Source organism: Chlorocebus sabaeus, chromosome 6 (assembly GCF_047675955.1).
Source record: "Chlorocebus sabaeus isolate Y175 chromosome 6, mChlSab1.0.hap1, whole genome shotgun sequence".
Lineage (NCBI taxonomy): Eukaryota > Metazoa > Chordata > Mammalia > Primates > Cercopithecidae > Chlorocebus > Chlorocebus sabaeus.
The window spans coordinates 10633221-10651839 of record NC_132909.1 but is presented as its reverse complement, the minus strand read 5'-3'; the positions used below and the strand labels follow the sequence as shown (position 1 = coordinate 10651839).

The following is an 18619-nucleotide window of genomic DNA, read 5'->3' as shown; positions in this document are numbered from 1 at the left end:
CTATGGGAGAAGGTCTGGGGAAGAATTGGGAGGGGCCATGAAGGATGAGGCCCGGAGTGTTATATGTGTTATGCATAGTAGCAGGTATTGGTTAGCGTGAGATAAGCTGCTGTAACAAATAGATCCCCCAAGCCAACAGTGGCTTAAAGAAGAGTGTTTATGGCTGGGCAAGGTGGTTGATGCCTGTAATCCCAGCACTTTGGAAGGCCGAGGTGGGAGGATATTGTGAGTCTAGTAATTCGAAACCAGCCTAGGCAACATAGCATGACCCTATCTCTTTTTTTTTTTTTTTTTTTTTTGAGATGGAGTCTCGCTCTGTCGCCCAGGCTGGAGTGCAGTGGCGCAATCTCGGCTCACTGCAAGCTCCGCCTCCCGGGTTCACGCCATTCTCCTGCCTCAGCCTCCCGAGTAGCTGGGACTACAGGCGCCCGCCACCGCGCCCGGCTAACTTTTTCTATTTTTTGTAGAGACGGGGTTTCACCATGGTCTCGATCTCCTGACCTTGTGATCCGCCCGCCTCGGCCTCCCAAAGTGCTGGGATTACAGGCGTGAGCCACCGCGCCCGGCGCATGACCCTATCTCTATAAGAGAAAAAGTTTTTAAAAATTCGGTGGTGTGTGTCTGCAGTCTCAATGTCGGGGCTTAGCCTAGGAGGGTTCTTGACATTACCCATGTAAGAATTCAAGGGTGAGCCAGTGGTGTTATTTTTTTTTCTTTTCTTTTTTCTTTTTTTTTTTTTGAGACAGAGTCTTGCTCTGTCGCCCGGGCTGGAGTGCAGTGGCCGGATCTCAGCTCACTGCAAGCTCTGCCTCCCGGGTTTACGCCATTCTCCTGCCTCAGCCTCCCGAGTAGCTGGGACTACAGGCACCCACCACCTCGCCCAGCTAGTTTTTTGTATTTTTTAGTAGAGACAGGGTTTCACCGTATTAGCCAGGATGGTCTCGATCTTCTGACCTCGTGATCCGCCCATCTCGGCCTCCCAAAGTGCTGGGATTATAGGCTTGAGCCACCGTGCCCGGCCTTTTCTTTTCTTTTTTTTTTTGAGACGGACTCTCGCTCTGTCACCCAGGCTGGAGTGCAGTGGCATGATCTTGACTCACTGTAAGCTCCGCCTCCTAGGTTCACGCCATTCTCTTGCCTCAGCCTCCCAAGTAGCTGGGACTACAGGTGCCTGCCGCCATGCCTGGCTAATTTTTTGTATTTTTAGTAGAGAAGGGGTTTCACCATGTTAGTCAGGATGGTCTCGATCTCCTGACCTTGTGATTCACCTGCCTCGGCCTCCCAAAGTGCTGGGATTACAGGCGTGAGCCACTGCGCCTGGCCTTCTTTTTTCTTTTTTGAGACGGAGTCTTGCTCTGTCACCCAGGCTGGAGTGCAGTAGCGTGATCTCTGCTCACTGCATCTTCCACTTCCCGGGTTCAAGTGATTCTTGTGCCTCAGCCTCCCAAGTAGCTGGGATTACAGGCATGTGCCACCATGTCTGGCTAGTGTTTTGTAGAGGTGGAGTTTTACCATATTGCTGGCTGGTCTTGAATTCCTGGCTTCAAGTGATCCACCCACCTCGGGCTCCCAAGGTGCTGGGATTACAGGTGTGAGCCACTGTGTCTGGCTCAGTGGTGTTACATAGCAACTTTTACTGAAGCCTCAGTGCACAGCCACAATAGAGGGACTGCCCCTTGCGGAGCGGGGCTACTCCATAGGCAGTGTGCCCAGAGGAGCAGCTCAGAGGCAGCACTGCTGTCATATTTATACCCACTTTTAATTATATGCAAATCAAGGGGCAGTTTATGCAAACATTTAGGAGGAGGGTGGTAACTTCCAGTCACCAGGTCATTGCCATGGAAAGCTGTGCTAACCTCTGAGTGTTGCCATGGCAATGGTAAACTGATATGGCACACTGGTGGGCATGTCTTATGGAAAGCTGCTTCTGCCCTAGACCTGTTTCAGCCAGTCGTCAGTTTGGTCCCGTGTACAAGCCCTGCCTCCTACCTCAGTAGGATAGGGCACTGGGCAGAATTGCAGGACTCCCATTCCGGGCCCCAGCTGCTGCAGGACGTTTCAAACACACCGTGATGGGGAAGGGAAGATGCTGTGTTGAAGGTAAGGACCCAGTCCTGGCAGGTTCATCACCTGCTGACTAAAGAGCGCTTGGGCCCTGAATAATCGGCAGCAGTGGCCAGGCCAGGTGGTACACGCTGTGGGCCTTGGGTGAGACTCAAACGTGATGGCTTCAGGTGGAACTTGGCACATTCCCAGCTGTGGTGGCTACGTGGGAGAGACTCCTGCTTGAAAAAGCAGAGAGGCCAGGCGTGGTAGCTCACGCCTGTAATCCCAGCACTTTGGGATCAAGTGGATCACCTGAGGTCAGGAGTTTGAGACCAGCCTGGCCAACACGGTGAAATCCTGTCTCCATTAAAAATACAAAAATTAGCCAGGTGTGGTGGGGGTGGGAGGGCGCCTGTAATTCCAGCTACTCAGGAGGCTGAGGCAGGAGAATCGCTTGAACCTGGGAGGCAGAGGCTGCAGTGAGTCCAGTTCACGCCATTGCACTCCAGCCTGGATGACAGAGTAAGACTCTGTCTCAAAAAAAAAAAAGAAAAAGAAAAGAAAAGGGAAGGCTGGGTGCGGTGGCTCACGACTGTAATCCCAGCACTTTGGGAGGCTGAGGCGGGTGGATCATCTGAGGTCAGGAGTTCAAGACCAGCCTGGCCAAAATGGCAAAACCCTGTCTCTACTAAAAATATAAAAATTAGCCAGGTGTGGTGGCGGGTGCCTGTAATCCCAGCTACTTGGGAGGCTGAGGCAGGAGAATCGCTTGAATCTGGGAGGTGGAGGTTGCAGTGAGCCAAGATTGTGCCACTGCTCTCCAGCCAGGGCAGCAGAGCGAGACAACGTCTCAAAAACAAACAAACAAACAAAAAAACAACAAAAAAAAGGCTGTGCGGTGGCTCACGCCTGTAATCCCAGCGCTTTGAGAGGCCGAGGTGGGTGGATCATGAGGTCAGGAGATCGAGAGCATCCTGGCTAACACGGTGAAACCCCATCTCTACTAAAAATACAAAAAATTAGCTGGACATGGTGGTGGGCGCCTGTAGTCCCAGCTACTTGGGAGGCTGAGGCAGGAGAATGGTGTGAACCTGGGAGGTGGAACTTGCAGTGAGCTGAGATCACGCCACTGCACTCCAGCCTGGGTGACAGAGCGAGACTCTCTCAAAAAAAAGGTAAACGTGATTCCGTCTCGCAGCTTAGCTGTCAGCCTGGCCGCAGTGGGGTAGAGCCCCAAGTACACTCTTGAGGTCCCCAATTGCAGGCCGTGGCTCTTGGACAGCATTTCTGGACCTGCCCTGGACCAGAGGGGAGTCCGCTGCCTTGAAGAGAGCCTGGAGTGAACATAGGCGGTTGCCAAGCCGTGGGTACAGCGGGCCTTGGGTGAGACCCAGTGCTGTGCTGGCTTCAGGTCTGACCCGGTGCAGTCCTAGAGGTGACGGCCACGGAGGAGCTTGTGTCACTCCTCCCCTAACTCCAGGCATCTCAGCACAGAGAGACCCTGTTTGGGAAAAAGTAAGGGAAGAGAACAAGAGTCTCTGACTAGTAATCCAGAGAATTATCATTATTCTCTTATGAGACAGAGTCTTGCTCTGACGCCCAGGCTGGAGTGCAGTCGCGTGATCTCGGCTCACTGCAACATCTGCCTCCCAGACTCAAGTGATTCTTGTGCCTCAGCCTCCCGAGTAGCTGGGATTACAGGCGCCCGCCACAATGCCTGGCTAATTTTTTGTAGTTTTAGTAGAGACGGGGTTTCACGATGTTGGCCAGGCTGGTCTCAAACTCCTGACCTCAGGTGATCCACCCGTCTCGGCCTCCCAGAGCACTGGGATTACAGGCGTGAGCCACTATGCCTCGCCTACTTAAAAGTTACGTATCTTAACTTTTTCCTTAGCTTCCCTCTCTCTGTCCCTTACAGATGCTTCTGGAATAGTATTTTCATCTTGTCCACTCTACTTTTTTTTTTTTTTTTTTTTGAGACAAGGTCTCACTCTGTCACTCGGGCTGAAGTGCAGTGATGTGAACATAGCTCACTGCAGCCTCGACCTCCTGGGCTCAAACAATCATCCCACCTCAGCCTCCCCAGTAGTTGGTACTACAGGTACTACAGGTACCAACTACTGTGTGATGTGCACCACCACATCCAGCTAATTTTTTGATTTTTTATAGAGATGGGCTTTCACCATGTTGCCTAGGCTAATTTTGAGCTCCTGGGCTCAAGCGATCCTCCTGTCTCAGCCTCCTAAAGTGCTGGAATTACAGGCATGAGCCACCAAACCTGGCCTAATTTATTCATTTTTAAAGCTCTGTCTATTCTGCCATCTGATACACCATCCAACACATAATTATTTCAATAATTGAGTTTTTCATATCCCTCATCTCCAGTTAGGTTCTGCTTCATAACCTCCTCTTCTTGCTTCAACTTGCCATTATCCTCCGTAATTTCTCTGAGGATATTTGTTATGCATAGTTTACATGCCTTATTAGCTCTACTTCATTGGGGATAGTTTCTTTCAAGCCCAACTGAGATATTTGGGCCTCCTGGGTGTGCTGGCAATTATGTGCTTCAGAAAAGGTAACAATTCACTGCTTCTTAAAACTATGATAGTTTATGGCCAGGCGTGGTGGCTCACGCCTGTAATCCCAACACTTAGGAAGGCCAAGGCGGGCAGATTGCTTGAGCCCAGGAGTTTAAGACCAGCCTGGGCAGCATGGTGAAATCTTGTCTCTACCACCACCACCACCACCAGCAACCAAACAAACTCACAGAAAAATCCAAGAAACAAAACTGATAATTTTGAGGGTTTTTTTTTTTTGAGCATTAATTTAGAGGTAGAGAAACCAATTTCTTTTCTCTTTTTTTTTCTTGAGACAGGGTCTAGCTCTGTCACTCAGTCTGGAGTACAGTGGTGCAATCTCGGCTCACTGCAACCTCTGGCTCCTGGGTTCAAGCAATTCTTCTGTCTCAGTCTCCTGAGTAGCTGGGACTACAGCCTCGTGCCACCACGCCCGGCTAATTTTTGTATTTTTAGTAGAGACGGGTTTTCACCATGTTGCCCAGGGTGGTCTCGAACTGCTGTCCTCAAGTGATCTGCCCGCCTTGGTCTCCCAAAGTGCTGGGATTACAGGTATGAGCCACCGCGCCTGGCCCTCTCCTTTCTGTTTTCTCTGGCACCATGGAACCTACTTGGACCCCAGGTGTACCCTGAAAGTGTGGGGATGTGTAATGTCTTCCTTTGTAATGCCCCTGGGCAGCTCTGCCCTGAAGGCCGGGCGAGTTTGCTGCATCAACGCCCCAGCCACCTCCTCCTTCTTTTTTATTTTCCTTATTTTTAAATTGCCTTTATAATAATGGCAAAAGCTGGCCGGATGCGGTGGCTCACACCTGTAATCCCAGCACTTTGGGAGGCCGGGGCAGGTGGATCACCTGAGGTCAGGAGTTTGCGATCAGCCTGGCCACCATGGTGAAAACCCATCTCTACTAAAAATACAAAAAATTAGCCGGGCATGGTGGCTCAGGGCTGAATCCCAGCTACTCGGGAGGCTGAGGCAGGAGAATCGCTTGAACCTGGGAGGCGGAAGTTACAGTGAGCCCAGCTTGTGCCACTGCCCTCCAGCCTAGGCAACAAGAGCGAAACTTCATCTCAAAAAAAAAAAAAGAAAGGCAAAAGCTTTTCATTTTGATGAAGTCCAATTGGCCAGTCTACATTTAAAAAAAATTTGAATTCTATTTTTTATTTTTTAGAGACATGGTCTCACTCTGTAACCCAGCCTGTAGTGCAGTGGTGTGATCATAGCTCCCTGAAGCCTCAATCTCCTGAGCTCAAGAGATCCTCCTCCTTTTTTTTTTTTTTTGAGACGGAGTCTCGCTCTGTCACCAGGCTGGTGTGCAGTGGCGTGATCTTGGCTCACGGCAACCTCCAACTCCCGGGTTCAAGCGATTTTCTTGCCTCAGCTTCTCGAGTAGCTGGGACTACAGGCATGCACCACCATGCCCAGCTAATTTTTGTATTTTTAGTAAAGACGGGGTTTCACCATGTTGGCCAGGATGGTCTTGATTTCCTGACCTTGTGATCCTCCTGCCTCGGCCTCCCAAAGTGTTGGGATTACAGGCGTGAGCCACCGCCCTGGCCTCTTTTATTTTTATTTTAATTTTTTTTAGAGTGCAGTGGTGAGATCTTGGCTCACTGCAGCCTCCGTCTCCCAGGTTCAAGCAATCCCCTTCCTGAACCTTCTGAGTAGCTGGGATTACAGGTGTGTGCCACGAGGCTCAGCTCATTTCTTTGTATTAGTAGTAGAGACCAGGTTTCACGGTGTTGGCCAGGCTAGTCTTGAACTCCTGACCTCAAGGGATCTGCCTGCCTTGGCTTCCCAAAGTGCTGGGATTACAGGTGTGAGCCATTGCGCCCGGCCCACGATCCTTCCTCCTCAACCTCCCGAATAGCTGGAACTACAGGCACGAGCCCCGTGTCTGGCTAATTAAAAACAAAAAAAAAATTTTTTTTTGAGAGATGGGGTCTCACTATGTTGCCCAGACTCATCTTGGCCTCAGGCATTCCTCCCATCTTGGCCTCCCAAAGTGCTGGGATCACAGGCTTGAGCCACCACGCTGGCCCGCTCCTCATCCTTCAGTGGGAAGATTCTGAGATGTTTTCTGCTTGGTTTCTCAGAGGACCCCCAGCTGTGACCCATTGAGCAGCAGGCGCTTATTGGCTTTTCTCTCATTTCTTTCTTTCTTTTTTTTTTTTTTTGAGACCATGTTGGTCAGGCTGTTCTCAAGCTCCTGGCCTCAGGTGATCTGCCTGCCTTGGCCTCCCCAAAGTGCTAGGATTACAGGTGTGAGCCACCACGCCAGGCCTTGTTTCTGACTTGGTTCTCTCTAACTCACTCCTGCTTCCTGGGATCACCTCCCAAATAAATTGCCATCACCCAAGTCATTGTCTCAGAATCTGCTTTTGTGGAACCCAAGCAAATCTGCCAGTCTTCTGTAGATGATGATGTATTTTCATATGTAACTTTTTCCCCACAAGACCTAACTTCTTGGAGGGCATATTAAAATGGAGAAAATTGCCAGGTGCAATGGCTCATGACTGTAATCTTAGCACTTTGGGAGGCTAAGGCAGGCGGGTCACTTGAGGTCAGGAGTTCTAGACCACCCTGGGCAACATGGCGAAACCCCATCTCTACTAAAAATACAAAAATTAGCCGGGCATGGTGGCACATGCCTGTAAACCCAGCTATTCAGGAGGCTGAAGCAGGAGAATCGCTTGAACCCGGGAGGCAGAGGCTGCAGTGAGCTGAGATTGTGCCACTGCACTCCAGCCTGGGTGACAGAGCGAGACTCTGTCTTAAGGAAAAAAAAAAAAAAGAGAATAATACAAATTGCTTATTTCCAAGAAAACGTCTCTGCCATGGTTTCAGATTTTCAGCTGATTACAAATTCATGCACCAACCATCAAATCCAACAAGAGAGATAGACCCCCTGCTATAAAGGAAGAGGGCTGGCTGGATGCAGTGGCTTATGACTGCAATCCCAGTGCTTTGGGAGGCCAAGGCAGGAGGATCGCTGAGGCCAGCAGTTCAAGACCAGCTTGGGCAATATAACGAGACCACCCCCCATCTCTCCAATAATAAAAAAAAATTAGCCGGGCATGGTGGCACGTGCCTGTAGTGCCATCTACTCGGTAGGCTGAAGTGGGAGGATTGCTCCAGGACAGATGTTCGAGCCTGCAGTTAGCTGAAATCGCGCCACTGCACTCCAGCCAGGGCGGTAGAGCCAAACCGTGTCTCAATAAAATCTCCACAAGGGGGCGCCATCTACATGGTGAGAGCAGGAAGGGAACCGGCCAGTGTCTCTGGGTGAGGTACTCATTCAGCGCTTCTTATACCTTAAAGGTGACCAGGAATCACCTGGGGGTCTTGTTAAAATGCAGATTCTAATTCAGCGGGGCTGGGGCAGGACCTCAGCTCTTGCATTTCCTTCCCTCCCTCCCTCTCTCCCTTCCTTCCTTCCTTCCTTCCTTCCTCTCTCCCTTCCTCTCTCTCCCTCTTTCTTTCTTTCTTTTTTTTGACCGAGTCTCACTCTGTCACCCAGGCTGGAGTGCAAGGGTGTGATCTGAGCTTACTGCAACCTTCACCTCCTGGGTTCAAGCAATTCTCCTTTCTCAGCCTCCCGAGTAGATGGGATCACAGGTGCCCACCACCACACCCAGCTGATTTTTTGTATTTTTTGTAGAGACAGGGTTTCACCATGTTGGTCAGGCTGGTCTCAAACTCCTGGCCTCAGGCAGTCCACCTGCCTCGGCCTCCCAAAGTGCTGGATTACAGGCGTGAGCCACCATGCCCCGCCAAGATCTTGCATTTCTAACATGTCCAGGAAGCTTGATGCTGCGGATCAGAGAAACACACTTTGGTAGTGAGGGGGCTGTGGCCTTAAAGTTGGGTAACTGAAGGGGACTCCCCACTGGGAGCCATTTTCCCTGTTCCTCAACCCAGCTCAGGTTAACATCTGTATTATTTTATTTATTTTATTTTTTTTGAGACAGGGTCTCGCTCTGTCGCCCAGGCTGCAGTGCAGTGGTGCAATCTCTGCTCATTGTAGCCTCCACCTCCCGGATTCAAGAGATTCTCCTGCCTTAACCTCCCAAGTAGCTGGGATTACAGGCACCCGCCACCATGCCCAGCTAATTTTTGTATTTTTAGTTTCACCATGTTGGCCAGGCTGGTCTCGAACGCCTGACCTCAAGTGATCCACCCACTTCAGCCTCCCAAAGTGTTGGGAGTACAAGCATGTGCCACCACATCTGGCTAATTTTTTTTTTTTTTTTTTTTTTTGAGACGGAGTCTCGCTCTGTCACCCAGGCTGGAGTGCAGGGCCGCGATCTCGGCTCACTGCAAGCTCTACCTCCTGGGTTCACGCCATTCTCCTGCCTCAGTCTCCTGAGTAGCTGGGATCCCACCACCATGCCCAGCTAATTTTTTTGTATTTTTAGTAGAGACGGGGTTTCACCGTATTAGCCAGGACGATCTCGATCTCCTGACCGCGTGATCCGCCTGCCTTGGCCTCCCAAAGTGCTGGGATTACAGGTGTGAGCCACTGCACCCGGCCAATTTTGATATTTTTAATCGAGACAGGGTTTTGCCACATTGGCCAGGCTGGTCTCAAACTCAAGGCCTCAAGCAATCCTCCTACCTCGGCCTTCAAAGTCCTGAGATTATAGGTGTGAGTCCCTGCATCTGGTTCTAACTGTATTTTTGTACCCATTAAGCCATTTTTTAAAAATGTCTCCCTCACACCTTCCCTTCTCAGCCTCAGGTAACCAACATTCGACTAGAATCGCACTCTTAAACACTTACAACTTTAGAATTAGAGACTTCTAGAATTTTCTTTTCTTTTTTTTTGAGATGGAGTCTCGCTCTGTCGCCCAGGCTGGAGTGCAGTGGAGTGATCTCAGCTCACTGCAAGCTCCGCCTCCCAGGTTCACGCCATTCTCCTGCCTCAGCCTCCCAAGTAGCTAGGACTACAGGTGCCCGCCACCACGCCTGGCTAATTTTTTTGTATTTTTAGTAGAGATAGGGTTTCACCGTGTTAGCCAGGATGGTCTTGATCTCCTGACCTCGTGATCTGCCTGCCTCGGCCTCCCAAAGTGCTGGGATTACAAAACGTGAGCCACCATGCCCGGCCTTAGAATTTTCAATGTAATAATAATACCAGCTTCCATTCTGTATCTTTTTTTTTTAGTTGTTTTAGAGACACGGTCTTACTCTGTTGCCCAGGCTGAAGTTCAGTGGCACAATCACAGCTCACTGTAGCCGGTTGGATAACTCGTGGGTTCAAGTGATTCTTCCACCTCGGCCTCCTGAGTAGCTGGGAGTACAGGTGTGTGCTACTGTGCCTGGCTAATTAAAAACAATTTTTTTTTTAGAGATGGGGTCATGCTATGTTGGCCCAGCTGTTCTCGAACTCCTGGGCTCAGTGATCCTCCCACCTCAGCCTCCCAAAGTGCTGGGATTACAGGCATGAGCTACCATGCCTGGCCTCCATTCTGCATTCTGTGAGCTTGCATCTCTTATCTCCACCTGCTTTGGTGGTTATGAAGGCTTAGAAGAGCCCCTGGTCCTAAGCAATCACTATTATTATTACTATTATTTAAAAATTATTATTATTATTTTTGGATGGAGTTTCGCTTTGTTCGCTCAGGCTGGAGTGCAATGGCAAGATCTCAGCTCATTGCAACCTCCTGGGCTCAAGTGATTCTCCTGCCTCAGCCTCCCCAGTAGCTGGAATTACAGGCGCGTGACACCGTGCCCGGCTAATTTGTGTATTTTATTTATTTATTTTTTTTGAGACAGAGTCTTGCTCTGTCGCCCAGGCTGGAGTGCAGTGGCATGATCTTGGTTCACTGCAACCTCCGCCTCCCAGGTTCAAGCGATTCTCCTGCCTCAGCCTCCCGAGTAGCTGGGATTACAGGCGCCCGCCACCATGCTTGGCTAATTTTTGTATTTTCAGTAGAGATGGGGTTTTAACATGTTGGCCAGGCTGGTCTTGAACTCCTGACCTCCTGATCTGCCTGCCTCGGCCTCCCAAAGTGCTGGGGTTACAAGCGTGAGCCAACGCATCCGGTCATTTGTGTATTTTTGATAGAGATGGGGTTTCAACATGTTGGCCAGGCTGGTCTAGAACTCCTGACCTCCTGATCTGCCCGCCTCGCCTCCCAAAGTGCTGGGATTACAGGCGTGAGCCACCGCGCCCAGCCACCCAGCCCTATTTTTATTATTATTGCTGGTGCTGATGTTTTCTGCCCGCCTTTGAGACGCCCTCAGCTTGGCACACCTCTAGCTTCCTCCTGCCTGTGTCCCTCCACTGGTGCTTATTGCGGCCTCTGGGCCTTACTCAGAACCCCCTGGTGCTAGAGTTTCTGGTAAGTTGGTCAGGCCAGGGTCGGATAACTGCATGGGCACAAGCATTGCCCATGATGGACCCACCACATCCTGCCTCAAAAGCCACTCTGGCTACAGGTAAGGAACCTGCATGCCAGGGGAGGGGAGGGTGGTGAGTGGTGGTCAACCAGCCCAGTTTGGCTGGTTCTGAGCTTCCTGTGGCCGCTTGCAGGCTGGTGGCTGGGCATAGCTGCTTCTCCTTGGGATGTGGTAACTGCAGCTGCCTGCTCAGTCCATCCCTCCTGATGGGGGTTGGCATTGCCTGGTGTGATGGGTTTGGATATGCAAAATAACATGCTCCATGTGCCCTTCGGCCATGATTATTTTCTTTCTCTCTCTTTCTTTTCTTTCCTTCCTTCCTTCCTTTTTTCTTTTTTTCTTTCTTTTTCTCCTTCCTTCCTTCCTTCCTTCCTTCCTTCCTTCCTTCCTTCCTTCCTTCCTTCCTTTCTCTCTCTCTTTCTCTTTTTTCTTTCTTTCTTTCTTTTCTTTCTCTTTCCTTCTTTCTTTCTTTCCTTCTTTCTTTCTTTTTCCTTCCTTCCTTCTTCCCTCCCTCCCTCTGTCTCTATTTCTTTCTCCTTCCTTCCTTCTTTCTTCCCTCCCTCCCTCTCTCTGTCTCTCTCTTTCTATTTCTTTCTCCTTCCTTCCTTCCTTCCTTCCTTCCTTCCTTCCTTCCTTCCTTCCTTCCTTCCTTCCTTCCCTCCCTCCCTCCCTCCTTCCTTCCTTTTCGTCTTGTCTTTTCTGTTTCCTTTCCTTTTTTTTTTTTTTTGGATACAAAGTTTCGCTCTTGTTGCCCAGGCTGGAGTGCAGTGGTGCGATCTCAGCTCACTGCAACCTCCGCCTTCTGGGTTCAAGCGATTATCCTGCCTCAGCCTCCCGAGTACCTGGGATTACAGGCACATGCCACCAGGCCCAACTAATTTTGTATATTTAGTAAAGACAGGGTTTCTCCATGGTGGTCAGGCTGGTTGTGAACTCCCAGCCTCAGGTGTTCCTCCCGCCTCGGCCTCCCAAAGTGCTGGGATTACAGGCGTCAGCCACCGTGCCTGGTCTCTTTTCTTTTTTTTCTTTCTTTTTTTTTTTTTTTTTTGATGGAGTCTCACTCTGTTATCCAGAGTGGAGTGCATTGGCACGATCTTGGCTCACTGCAGCCTCCGCCACCCAGATTCTACCAATCCTCCTGCCTCAGCCTTCTGAGTAGCTGGGATTACAGGCGCATGCGCCACCACCACACCCGGTTAATTTTTGTATTTTTAGTAGAGATGGGGTTTCACCATGTTGGCCAGGCTAGTCTCGAACTCCTGGCCTCAGGTGATCCACCCGCCTAGGCCTCCCAAAGTGCTGGAATTACAGGCGTGAGCCACTGCACCCGGCTTAAAAAAAGGACTTCTATTGATATGTAAAAATACAGCAGAAGAGTTCACCAATAATAAGCTTAAAGAATGTTTACAGCTGAATATCCCTGTGTAACCAACACTCCGATCAAGAAAAAGACTTTTCCTAGCATCCAGAGCCCCCCTTCCAGTTTTTACCCCTCAAAAATTATTTTTTTCCTGGCTTATAACATTGAAGTCTCGTTTTGTGTGTTCTTGAATTTTTTCTTTTTTTTCCGAGTTGGAATCTTGCTCTGTTGCCCATGTTGGAATGAAATGGTGCGATCTTGGCTCACCACAACCTTCGCCTCCTGGGTTCAAGCAATTCTCGTGGCTCAGCCTCCCAAGCAGCTGGGATTACAGATGCCCGCCACCATGCCCGACTAATTTTTGTATTTTTAGTAGAGACGGGTTTCACCATGTTGGCCAGGCTGGTCTGGAACTCCTGACCTCAGGTGATCTGCCCACCTCAGCCTCCCAAAGTGCTGGGATTACAGACATGAGCAGCCATTCTTGGCCTTATCGACATCTTTTACAATCTATTTTTTTGGTACTAAGTCTGTGAAATCCAGTGTGTGTGTCATTTTCACGGCCCATGTTAATATGGACTCACTGTATTTCAAGCACTCACTGGTCAGATGTGGCTGGTGACTGCCGTAATGGGCATTGCTGGTCTGGATCTTGAAGAGGATGAAGAGACACCGGCACAAAAGCCTGTAATCCCAGCGCTTTGGGAGGCCGAAGTGGGTGGGTCATCTGAGGCTGGGAGTTTGAGACCAGCCTGACCTGACCAACATGGAGAAACCCCGTCTCTACTAAAAATACAAAATTAAACTGGCGTGGTGGCGCATGCCTGTAATCCTAGCTACTGGGGAGGCTGAGGCAGGAGAATAGCTTGAACCCAGGAGGTGGAGGTTGCTGTGAGCTGAGATTGCGCCGAGCTGAGATTGCGCCGAGCTGAGATTGCGCCATTGCACTCCAGCCTGGGCAACAAGAGTGACACTCTGTCTCAAAAAAAAAAAAAAAAAAAAGTTGCCAACATAAAAAACGGTGCATACACACTCTGTCCTACAATCTCATTTCTAGAGAGTCATCTATAAATACTTGTACATGCATATGAGAATATATGTACAAAGGTGCTCACTATGTTATAACCCAAAATATTGGAAACCACCTAAAATTTCACCATTAGGGAGGTGATTGAGTAAGCAAATTTGAAACTAACAACAGATTTCTTCTTCATTTTTTTTTTTTTTTTTTTGAGACGGAGTCTCACTCTATCGCCCAAGCTGGAGTGCAATGGCGTGGTCTCGGCTCACTGCAACCCCCGCCTCCCGGGTTCACAAGATTTTCCTGCCTCAGCCTCCCAAGTAGCTGGGATTACAGGCACCTGCCACCACTCCTGGCTTATTTGTATTTTTAGTAGAGATGGGGTTTCTTTCTTTCTTTCTTTTTTTTTTTTTTAAATTCAAAACCTTGCTAAATTCATTTTTTTTCTTTTTTATTATACTTTCAGTTCTAGGGTACATGTGCACAACGTGCAGGTTTGTTACATATGTATACATGTGCCACGTTGGTGTGCTGCCCCCATTAACTCATTGTGTACATTAGGTATATCTCCTAATGCTATCCCATCCCGCTGAGATGGTGTTTCACCATGTTGGCCAGGTTGGTCTCGAAGTGCTGACCTCGTGGTCTGCCTGCCTCGGCCTCCCAAAGTGCTGGGATTACAGGCATGAGCCACCATGTCCGGCCTTCTTCTTTTCTTTTTTGAGACCGGGTCTCTCTCTGTCACCCAGGCTGGGTGATCATAGACAGTGGTGTGATCATAGCTCACTGCAGCCTCAATCTCCCAGGCTCAGGTGATCCACCCACCTCAGCCTCCAGAGTAGCCGGGACCACAGGTGTGCACCACTACACCTGGCTAATTTTTGTATTTTTTGTAGAGATGGGGTTTCTTCATGTTGCCCAGGCTGGTCTTGAACTCCTGGCCTCAAGCAATCCTCCCTCCTTGGCCTCCCAAAGTGCTGGGATTACAGGCGTGATCCACCACACCCAGCTAAAGGATTTCTTACGCTGTTAAAACAGAACAAAGTGTTTTAAAATTTATTTACAAAAACATTATTGACACCAGGTGCAGTGGCTCTTGCCTGCAATCCCAGCACTTTGAGAGGCTGAGGTGAGAGGATTACTTGAGCCCAGGAGCTCAAGACAAGCCTGGGCAGCATAGACCCCCGACTCTACAAAAAATAATAAAACCAAAACCAAAACATTATCCAGAAAAACAAAGTGATAAAGTACATTACTGGGGCCCAGCATGGTGGCTCACACCTGTAATCCTAGCACTTTGGGAGGCTGAGGCAGGAGGATCACCTGAGGTCAGGAGTTCGAGACCAGCCTGGCCGACATGGCAAATCCCCATCTCTACTAAAAATACAAAACGTAGCTGGGTGTGGTGGTGGGCACCTATAATCCCAGCTACTTGGGAGACTGAGTCAGGAGAAACTCTTGAACTTGAGTGGCAGAGGTTGTAGTGAGCCGAGATTATGGCACTGGACCCCAGCCTGGGCGACAAATTAAGACTCTGTCTCAAAAAAAAAAAAAACACTGTTATTGGAACAACTGACGAACTTTCAGTGAAGGCTGAGGATAGTGTGGTATCTGGCATAGTTCCTTATTTTGATAAATATATTGTGGTTATGTCAGAGAATATCCTGTCATAACCACAATATAAGAGATACATAGTGACGAATTTATGGTAAAGGAGCATGATGTTTCCAAAGTACTCTCAAATGATTCCAGAAAAAACTTAAATAGACATAGATATATACGCCTGTATTATTTTTCCAGGGTTTACCAGCCCCCACAATTGCATGAGCCAATTTCTTTCTGTCTTTTTTTCTGTGTATATGACGAAGTTTCGCCCTTGTCACTCAAGGCTGGGGAGCAATGGCGCACTGCAACCTCCACCTCCCGAGTTCAAGTGATTCTGCTGCCTCAGCCTCCCAAGTCACTGGGATTACAGGTGCCCATCACCATGCCCGGCGAATTTTTTATATTCTTAGTACAGATGGGGGTTTCACCATGTTGGCCAGGCTGGTCTTGAACTCCTGACCTTCAGGTGATCCACCCGCTTTAGCCTCCCAAAGTGCTGGGATTACAGGTGTGAGCCACCGTGCCCGGCCTCTGTCTTTTTTTTTTTTTTTTTTGAGACAGGGTCTTGCTCTATTGTCCAGGCTGCAGTGCAGTGGCACAATCATAGGTCACTGCAGCCTCGACCTCCTGGGGTCTGGTGATCCTCCTGCCTCTGCCTCCTAAGTAGCTAGGACTATAGGTGTGCTCCACCACACCTGGATAATTTTTTGTGTTTGTAGAGACGGGGGTTTCACTATGTTACCTAGGTCTGGAACTCCTGGACTCCGGTGATCTTCCCACCTGGACTCCGGTGGCCTCCCAAAATGCTGGGATTACAGGCATGAGTTGTTGCTTCTGGCCCCGATTTCTTTCTTTTTCTTTCTTTCTTTCTTTCTTTCTTTTTTTTTTTTTTTTGAGACAGAGTCTCACTTTGTCACCCAGGCTGGAGCACAGTGGCATGATCTTGGTTCATTGCAACCTCTTCCTCCTGGGTTCAAGCGATTCTCCTGCCTCAGTCTCCTGAGTAGCTGGGACTACAGGCGCCCGCCACCATTCCCAGCTAATTTTTTGTATATTTATTAAAGACGGGGTTTCTCAATGTTGGTCAAGCTGGTCTCGAACTCCTGACCTCAAGTGATCTTCCCACCTCGGCCTCTCAAAATGCTGGGACTACAGGCGGGAGCCAACGCGCGTGGCTGCTTTTACTATTCTTGCAACTTTTTTCATTTGACATTCCATTAAAATAAAAAGTTAAAAAAAAATTTTTTTTCTGAGGGGATGTTTTATCAAGGACAGTTTTATCAACGGTCCCGGACCTAAAAACATTAAGAACCCATGATTTACGCGGTTGAGGAGGCAACTTCAATCCGAAATCCTGAAAGTCAAGTTCCTGTGACCTGGTTTCTGGAGCCGCCCCGCTCCCGCGCCCCCTGGAGGTCAGAGCCAGAACAACACGGCATTCCTATAATGCTCCAAATCGCCACAAATCGACCTTCGAAATCCTGGGTGAGTAAGGCAGACCGCTCACATGGCTTCAATTAGCAGAACTAAAACTTGCCGAACATCGTGCACCTGCATGTCCATCGCCAAACACAAACTCCGCCTTTGTAAAAGTCTAGGTGAATTCCCAGCTGAATTCAGAAGGGTGACAGGAATGGGACTTTTCATTGGTATTTTTCTTTTCTTTTTTCTTTTTTTTGGAGTCGGGAGGAGTGTATTTCTGGATTGTTTACATATTTACAATGAGCATCCATTTCCTTTGCAATTAAAAGAAAATCATATTTTTTTTTTTTTTTTTTTGAAACGGAGTCTCGCTCTGTCCTCCTGGCTGGAGTGCAGTGGCGTGATCTCAGCTCACCGCAACCTCTGCCTCCTGGGTTCAAGCGATTCTCCTGCCTCAGCCTCCCGAGTAGTTGGGACTACAGGCACCTGTCACCACGCTCAGCTAATTTTTGTATTTTTAGTAGAGACGGGATTTCACCATGTTAGCCAGGATGGTCTCAATCTCTTGAACTTGTGATCTGCTTGCCTCGGCCTCCCAAAGTGCTGGGATTACAGGCATAAGGACCGCACCCAGCCAAAAACCAGATTTTTAAAAATTGAAGTTTGCTGTAGAAAAATACTGTGGGGAAAAAAAAAAAAAAAAAAAAGAAAAAGAAAAATACTGTGGGAGAAAGTTGTGGGTGGTGTTTTGTAGAGTCGCAAAAGGACATGGGAAAAAAAAACTGAGTGTGTTCCTGTAATTATCATAACAATCACACTCATTGTGCCGTAGGCTCCACAGGAGGGCTGTGAGCTGTGGTTACCAGATAAAATAAAAGATTCCCAGATAAAATATGAAAAAAAAATTTTTGTGATCTTAACTCACTGCAGTCTTGATCTCCTGGGCTGAAGCGATCCTCCTGCCTCAGCCTCCCAGGTAGCTGGGACCACAGGCACGTACCACCATGCCCAGCTAATTTTTAAATTATTTTGTTGAGATGGGATCTCACTGTGTTGCCCAGGCTGGTCTCAAACTCCTGGCCTCAAGTGATCCTTCCTCGGTGTCCCAGTGCCCTGGGATTACAGGTATGAACCACCAGGCCCAACCCTGAAATTTAAAGTTACCTGGGCAGTCTGTAATGTGTTTATGTTTGTTTGTGTGGGTGTGTGCGCTAAATCAGGCAACCCTATTCTGAGCAGAGGAGTGCTCTGATCTGACTTAGATTTTACTAGGCTCCCTCTGGTTGCTGATGGAGATGAGACTGTGGAGGGTGGGCAGTGAAGATCCCAGAGAGGAGGCTACTGCAATGGTCCAAGCAGGAGGTGATAGTGATTTGGATCAGGGTAACAGAGTCGAGATGGTGAGGGGCTGACAGGTCATGGATCTATTTTGAAGGAAAGGCCAAGTCCAGGCTCCTTAGCTCGGCATTCAAGGCTTCTCTCCACCACAGGATACACTTCCTCTTGGCTTCTCAGACCCTGTAGCAGATAAAATGATGATCCCCGATGGTGTCCACATCTTAATCCTCTGAATCTGTGAACAGGTGACCTTCCATGGCAAAAGGGACTTTGTGGATGAGATTAAGTTAAAGATCTTTAGATGGGGAAGTGATTATCCTGGATTGGGTCTGGATGGGCTCACTGGAATCACAAGAGTCCTTATATGAGGAAGATAGAAATTTGAGACATATGGTAGAGGAGGAGGTGATGGGACCACAGAGGCAGGGATGGGCAGGGTGCAGCCACAAGCCAAGGAATGCCAGGAGCCCCCTGAACCTGGGAGAGGCAAGGAACAGATTCTGCCCTGGAACCTCTGGAGGGAGTGCTGACATCTTGATTTTGGACTTCTGGCCTGCAGAACCATGCCAAAATAATTGTCTGGCGTTTTTTTTTTTTTTTCCCCCTGAGATGGAGCCTTGCTCTGTAGCCCAGGCTGGAGTACAGTGGTGTCATCTTGGCTCACTGCAACCTCTACCTCCCAGGTTCAAGCAATTCTTGTTCCTCAGCCTCCCGAGTAGCTGAGACTACAGGCATGCACCACCACACCCAGGTAATTTCTGTATTTTTAGTAGAGATGGGGTTTTGCCATGTTGGCCAGGTTGGTCTCGAACTCCTGACCTCAATGATCTGCCTGGCTCAGCCTCCCA

General features: G+C 49.0%; 1 protein-coding gene across 3 annotated transcripts in view; it reads left to right on the top strand.

Moving 5' to 3' along the window:
* The first annotated feature begins 1835 nt into the window (after window positions 1–1835).
* The window catches only part of C5AR1 (complement C5a receptor 1), a 34437-nt gene continuing 17653 nt past the window's right edge, over window positions 1836–18619 (top strand). The window contains exons 1-2 of one of the 3 annotated variants that reach the window (XM_037991887.2): window positions 1836–2100; window positions 16266–16496. In XM_037991887.2, the coding sequence (XP_037847815.2) occupies window positions 16326–16496 (171 nt within the window). In that variant the 5' untranslated portion in view covers window positions 1836–2100; window positions 16266–16325. Of the gene's footprint in view, window positions 2101–13839; window positions 16497–18380; window positions 18523–18619 lie in introns of those variants that run through there. The other 2 variants (XM_073016254.1, XM_007997348.3) reach the window with 2 other exon arrangements.